Consider the following 7,362-nt stretch of genomic DNA (forward strand, 5'->3'; position numbering starts at 1 on the left):
GAAGTAAGTTAAGAGTCTTTGACGCTGAAATTTTTTTATGCGTCTTTTTTCGCCGTCAACTTTTGAACTCGCGCCTTTATTCGTGTCTAGTGACGATATGCTCTGAGAGTACTTTGCATCCAGACGAAAATTAAAGCAAACAAATATCGCTTACGTTTTTTTGGTGGTTAATGCTCAATATATAAATAAATATACGTATGTATATAAATATACGTATGTATGTACATATGTACTTTTATGGGTTGACATACGTACATACATACTTATATGATCCCAATGTATGTTGTCTAGTAAATAAAATGAGATGTTAAGTCATCGTTTTTTCTTCGCCGCTCAAATCGACGTGTAAATTTGCCATGAAAAATAAATATAATGGAAATTTATTTAACGCTTTAACGTTTTCAATGGCAAAAATAACAAAAATTAAGTAAATTTATTAACTGAAACTTTTTCATCATGGAGCTAAGGAGCAAGTGATTCTTTTAGCTCCAGCTAAAATCCATTGCTCCTTGCTCCATTGCTCCGCTCCGAAGCCCTGCTTACAACAAGTTCTTGAAAAAAAAAGATTATTATGGAATTTCGCTAAATTGACCTGGCACCGCCCACTTATAGCCATATAACTTTATCTCACTAAGTTTAACCGAACATCCGTACATATTTGAAGCATGGGTAAACCCTGCTTACCATGTCACGGTAGTTTTCGGATATTTAATGTTCGCCTTTGCTCGAACTTAGACTTTTTTACTTGTTTTCTTTTAGTTTTTTTATTCATATATTTTATTTCACTGTATTCTATTTTATGTTATTCTATTTAATTTTNCGTTTTTTTGGTGGTTAATGCTCAATATATAAATAAATATACGTATGTATGTACATATGTACTTTTATGGGTTGACATACGTACATACTTATATGATCCCAATAAAATGAGATGTTAAGTCATCATTTTTTCTTCGCCGCTCAAATTGACGTGTAAATTTGCCAAGAAAAATAAATATAATTGAAATTTATTTAACGCTGTTGTTGTAGGAAAAAATAACAAAAATTAAGTAAATTTATCAACTGAAACTTTTTCATCAAGGAGCTAAGGAGCAAGTGATTCTTTTAGCTCCAGCTAAAATCCATTGCTCCTTGCTCCTTTGCTCCGCTCCGAAGCCCTGCTTACAACAAATTCTTGAAAAAAAAGATTATTATGGAATTTCGCTAAATTGACCTGGCACCGCCCACTTATAGCTATATAACTTTATCTCACTAAGTTTAACCGAACATCCGTACATATTTGAAGCATGGGTAAAACCTGCTTACCATGTCACGGTAGTTTTCGGATATTTAATGTTCGGCTTTGCTCGAACTTGGACTTTTTTACTTGTTTTCTTTTAGTTTTTTTATTCATATATTTTATTTCACTGTATTCTATTTTATTTTATTCTATTTAATTTAATTTTATTTTACATTAAAAAACCGGGACATCCTAATGGATATATACATACATACATACATTGAATATTGAATGTATAAATGCACGTGCTGTCGACTACGGAAGGTCTGTGTAGTTTGAGTAAAACTTTGTCAGTTGTTTGTTCATATTGAGCGAATGAGAGTTTTGTGGTAAAGCAAACATGCACCATTGAGCAACTTAGATGCCTGTTGCCGCCATCGGAAGCGAATGGGAGGTCGAAAATGAGAAGCGAGAAATGACGCACAGAACTTTTTTTGCAGTGATTTATTGTACTTCAACGGCATCCGATAGCTTTTGGGGAAGCGCTTATAGAACTTGCAGTTAGTATTCCATTGGTCGAGATCGCGAATGGGTTCACTTAGATCGCTGTAAGTTTTGAGGCGAAGGTGCGCGCGAATAGAAAAATCGTAATTCCGAAATTTTTTTGAAAGCATTGTACTACTACTTGTCCAGAGGTGTATGTAGATAAAATCGCCCAGTAAATAAATATTGTTTAGATGGTGCATACATATGTATGTATACACACATGGAATCAATAAAAAGGAATAAAGGACTATACAGTTGTGAATTACATATTTATATATTGACAAGAAATACATTTGTATATACATACTTATGCGTATTATAGACTTTGGATGTGTCGTGTGAGGAGGTGACGTATACGCAACGTGCAATTAGTTCAGTGTGATAACCATACTCATACGCCAATGCATACCCAGTGGGAAAATGTAATGTATTTAGTATAGTAGTAGTAAAAAATAATCAGTAAAACAGCGCGTTTCACATTCGAAAATGCATTTTTTTCCAGGGCGATGTCCTTAGAGAAGTGGGGCAATCAACTATGCATCACCTAGTATCGAGAAATTAATGTGTTTTAATATGAAATTTTTGGAACATTTTGAATACATTAGAATGCCGATTAAATAGTTAGCAGTAGTATTATCGAGAATGCATAAGAAATGCATTATATTATTTATCACACATGTAATGCATTACTACTTTTCCGACTGGGTACATATCTAAGTATGTGTGTACATATGGGCATGCGTTCACTTGCGGCTAAAAGCTGTATTATCAACTAATGAAAACAACGACATAAGTATGTATGTAGATCAACAAAAACCAGTGAACGATTCTTTTTGCACACGTGTGTCGGTTATAAACTTTTGATAATAAACAAAAAAAAAGCGAAAAAGCTGAGTGAGCACAAAACGAAAAGGCCACATCAGAAGCCCAACAGAGGCCAAAATTTTAGACCGCGAACTAAATTTGCAGTATCGAAGCAGATACCCAGCGCTGGTAACAAGGAAGGTGTAAAGCATTCAAGCAGCCACCAATCCCAAGGAGGAGTGTCCTTTAGATTTCAGCAGTGGGGCTTGATTTGTAACCCCCGTCGAATAGACACATTACTGGAGTTGTTGTGAGCTGTTGTCAGTTTTGCCAAGTTCGTCGCTAAATTTGCGTGCTAATTTTGTTTCCATTCGCTGCCATTTAAATCAACCGCATTGTCTGAAGGTCGAAATCTTTAACATATGTACATATGTATTTACCACGCCATCGCTCATACATACATACGTATATAACTAAGTATTTGTGCTAGAAACAAATAAAATCAAATGAAATATTAAATTATTTGTCGCATTTTAATTGGATATGCCAAACGCAATTTGAACGCATTCTTAAATTTCTCATTTATATATATATGACTGGATGTACATACAACATATATAGATACATAAAAAACCAGCTGATACAATGGGCTACGATGACGTCATTAATTATCTAGGCGACTTCGGCAAATATCAAAAACAAATTTATTTTCTACTCTGTTTACCCGCCATTTCATGCGCATTCCATAAGCTCGCAGGTGTCTTCCTTTTGGCGCGCCCAGAATTTCGCTGTGTGTTGCCATTCGAGAATAATTTGAATGTAACTTACGATTCTTTTCCGGCATTGTATTGGAATCTCACTTATCCGTACGACGCAATTACTGGCAAATTCCAAAAATGCGAGTACTATAATGTCGATTATACAACGGACTATCTGGAATCAGCAATGTGGCCGGCGACCGAAAATGGCACTACCAAATGTAGTCACTATGTCTACGACCGCTCCAAATATGCGAACAGCGCCGTAACTGAATGGGATATGGTGTGTGCTCGTGGCTTGTTGACAGCCACCAGTGATAGCCTCTTCATGTTTGGTGTGCTGCTGGGCAGTATTGTATTCGGCCAGATGTCAGACAAGTATGGGCGAAAACCGATTTTCTTCGCTTCTTTGGTCATACAAGTCGTCTTTGGCGTGCTGGCTGGGGTTGCTCCTGAGTACTTTACCTACACGATTTCACGTATGGTTGTTGGCGCAACAACATCCGGTGTCTTTCTGGTGGCGTATGTCATTGCTATGGAAATGGTGGGCTCCTCGTATCGCCTCTTCGCCGGGGTGGCCATGCAAATGTTCTTCTCAGTTGGATTCATGTTGACAGCGGGCTTTGCTTACTTCATTCACGACTGGCGTTGGCTACAAATAGCACTCACTCTTCCTGGGTTACTTTTCATGTGTTATCATTGGGTCATTCCGGAATCGGCCAGGTGGCTGCTCTCCAAGGGTAGAAAGGAGGAGGCAATCTTTATTATTGAGAAGGCCGCACATATAAATCGAGTGAACATACCTAGTGAGGTCTACGACAATCTAATTGAGGAAGCAGCAGAAAGAGAGAAAAAAGAAAAGAACCACTCACCCGGCAGCGCTGAAGAGAAAGCACCAACTGTTTTCGATCTTCTTAGGTATCCAAATTTGAGACGAAAAACACTGCTAATTCTCTTCGATTGGTTTGTTAACAGTGGTGTCTACTATGGTCTATCATGGAACACAAACAATCTCGGCGGCAATGTACTTCTTAACTTTATGATTTCGGGAGCTGTCGAGATTCCAGGATACTCATTCCTCCTGTTCACACTTAATCGCTGGGGTCGACGCACAATTCTTTGTGGCTGTATGCTGGTTGCTGGTATTGCTCTACTGCTGACCATAGCTGTACCTGCCGATAAGAACTGGATCATTATTACTTTTGCTATGGTCGGCAAATTGGCTATTACCGCCTCGTATGGCACCATATACATTTTCTCAGCGGAACAATTTCCTACAGTGGTGCGCAATGTTGGCTTGGGAGCCTCGTCCATGGTGGCGCGAGTGGGCGGTATTTTAGCGCCTTACCTAAATTTACTCGGCGAAGTATGGCGTCCTTTGCCTTTGGTTATATGTGGCGCCTTGGCTTTCCTTGCTGGTCTCTTGTCGTTGATGCTGCCGGAGACGCTCAACAAACCAATGCCAGAAACGATTGCAGATGGTGAGCTTTTCGGAAAGCGCACTCGAAACGATGACGTTGCTGAAGCTGGCGGAGAGGAGCTGACAAGAATCGTGCCACAAGAGAAGACAAATAGCGCCACAAATGGGAATGCTAAATGATGATGATATTGCCAAAGTTTTCCTATGCATTATTGAATTTGTAGCACATCTTTATTTAAATAAGTTAAATCTTTTAGATATACATATCGTTACCCTAATATAGAAAGGCTCTATCTAAAATTCTTATTTTAACTTTCACGCATTTTGTGGGATAAAGGAAAAAGTGCTTACCAAAATTATCTCATTTACAATGTATAGGATACTTTTCATCTCAAAACTATTTTCGAATATAATGTATTTCGACTTAATCATTATTATGACCCACCGATGAAATATTAGCTTACATGAATTTTGTCATTATTTACCGTTTCTATGTTCAATATGTAATCAAACCCTCTTATTTGATACTGCATGACCAAGGCTAAAATGTTTGCCTAATTATCAAAATATGTACGCACATGCATATGTATGTATGTATATAGCGACCATCGGTATGAATTCCAGCTAGGTTTATATGGTACAGTAAACCGTATCACAAAATTATGTTCAAATTGTTCCAATCGATTTTGAACACTTGCAATAAAAGTGCTTCAGGAGTATACAAATTTTTTTCGTCAACGTACTAAAACGGCCCTAATAATAAAGGTTAAAAATTCTGAAAACTATCTATAAGCAAATATAATTACTCTACCAAGGGCGATTACATTATCATTGTGATACATACGGTTTATTGTACATACATACATACATATCGTCGTTTAAAGTGCAAAACCGCGTATGTGAGGTTGCATAAATTATTTTCTAGAGAGTAAAAACACTCATATTTCAAAATGGTTCTATATTTTATAAAGCAATCGCATATTTCTGGCTAGTATATTTCAGGACGAATGGATGAGGCTTGGCCCAAGAACTTCGGTGAGTAAATGCAATTTTTGGCAAAAAATTTCAGTTACGCGGTTTTGCAAAACGACGACACGCGGTTTTATACTTTAAACGACGATATACAAACATTATTGCATTTAGAAATTTGCGCACACACTCACACATACATATGTATATGTACATATCGTCATCTGAAATGCAAAAACACGTAAGAAACATCATCGTTGAAATGCAAAAAGTCATAACTAATAAAAAAATTCAAAATTCACTTTTTGATTTATATGTTGGATTTCATCGAATTACAACTCCCCACATCATTTTATGGAAAAAATTGAAATATTAGTCACGACTTTTTCCACTTCATTTACGATGTTGTTACGTCTCTACAAAATATTTTTGAACGATTGTAATCGCACAAGTCTATTTTTTAAGTTTTTCTTTTCTAAACTATAAGAACTGTGCAAACATCTTTGTTGAATATTTGCCCATTGTAAGTATGTATACAAGCACATACATAATTACATACATACATATGTATGTACATATATGTTTAAAAGGAATCAATTATTTCGTAAATGAAATTTCAGCTGAAAATTAATGATTGCTTATCAGTCGTTATGAAATTTACGAGAGTTCAGCACTGAAAAATCTGAAAAATCATTTTTTTATATAAAATTTTATACGATTTTAAAATGTTTGCAAACGTCAGAATAAAATCATGGCCGACGAATTGAGAGAATGATTTTACCTTCTAATGTTTTTATCATGGTCCTAAGGGCCAGTTTTTCAGTGCCAGTTTTAAGATTAGATTACGTAAACTGCGTTTATATTGAACAGCTGTCTGCCATTTGATTGGCTCATCTTAGTTTAAACTAGCCAGCTCGAGCGCTTAAACAAATTTTAAACCACAGCCGTACACTGAAAAAATGGCCCTAAGACGCACATTTTCTTTTGGAGAAGAAGCTTGGCCGTACACGTAGGAAAATTTATTCGATTTTAAAATGTGAAACGAACAATAAAAACCAAACGTGAATCTTTCATTAATTATTAGGTATTTTACTTTTGTTTTAAAATATTTTGAACTTAATTTGTTTTGCTGTTTCTTTTTTTTTAAATAAACACTATACATATTATTTATAGTTTTATTGTAATTTTTACCATGGTTTGGACTAACCGTAAGTATTATCACTATATGAAAAATATTTATTTAAAATAAGACCGGTTTTTCTTAATTTCAAAATTGGGAACCCGTTTTGTTATGTGCCATTGACTCGAAACCGGGGCTAAAATGAAAACACACATTGCATAATTAAATAAGTAGCGTTATTCAATTCAAATTTTTTGGTAAAGTGAATTTCATACATTCATAAATAGACTGAGGGTGTTTATGCAGAAAAACTAGGCCTAAAAATATGTACCACATAACTATAAACAAAATGTATAAAAATTCTAGTGAATTTTCACGTGTTCTCTCTCAAGGAGAGGAATATTGGAAAAGTACGCGAACGCTAAACTAGCAAAAATTTGCAAGTTTTTGGTACAGCTGATCGAAAATTTGTTTACGTAGAATGGCATAAAAAAGAAAACATGAAAAGGATATACATTAAAAGAGT

The 7,362-nt window shown here is 35.7% G+C and overlaps 1 protein-coding gene and 1 long non-coding RNA gene across 2 annotated transcripts; both read left to right on the forward strand.

Moving 5' to 3' along the window:
• Window positions 1-1,613: 1,613 nt before the first annotated feature.
• LOC108380153 (uncharacterized) lies at window positions 1,614-2,682 on the forward strand. Its single transcript, XR_001849540.1, has 2 exons — window positions 1,614-2,111; window positions 2,571-2,682. It is a non-coding gene; the product is annotated as an uncharacterized LOC108380153 (long non-coding RNA).
• A 428-nt stretch (window positions 2,683-3,110) lies between these two features.
• LOC108380152 (organic cation transporter protein-like) lies at window positions 3,111-5,640 on the forward strand. Its single transcript, XM_017636525.1, has 2 exons — window positions 3,111-5,295; window positions 5,372-5,640. Exon 1 carries the CDS (start codon window positions 3,215-3,217, stop codon window positions 4,925-4,927), a length of 1,713 nt encoding a protein of 570 aa, XP_017492014.1. The 5' UTR covers window positions 3,111-3,214; the 3' UTR covers window positions 4,928-5,295; window positions 5,372-5,640.
• Window positions 5,641-7,362: the final 1,722 nt, after the last annotated feature.

This window comes from Rhagoletis zephyria, unplaced genomic scaffold (genome assembly GCF_001687245.7).
Source record: "Rhagoletis zephyria isolate East Lansing unplaced genomic scaffold, Rhagoletis_zephyria_1.1 Rzeph_scaffold_18391, whole genome shotgun sequence".
NCBI classification, from domain to species: domain Eukaryota; kingdom Metazoa; phylum Arthropoda; class Insecta; order Diptera; family Tephritidae; genus Rhagoletis; species Rhagoletis zephyria.

Coding starts and splice junctions, on each gene's coding strand:
- LOC108380152 (XM_017636525.1), top strand. CDS start 3,215: ATGGGCTACGATGACGTCATTAATTATCTAGGCGACTTCGGCAAATAT.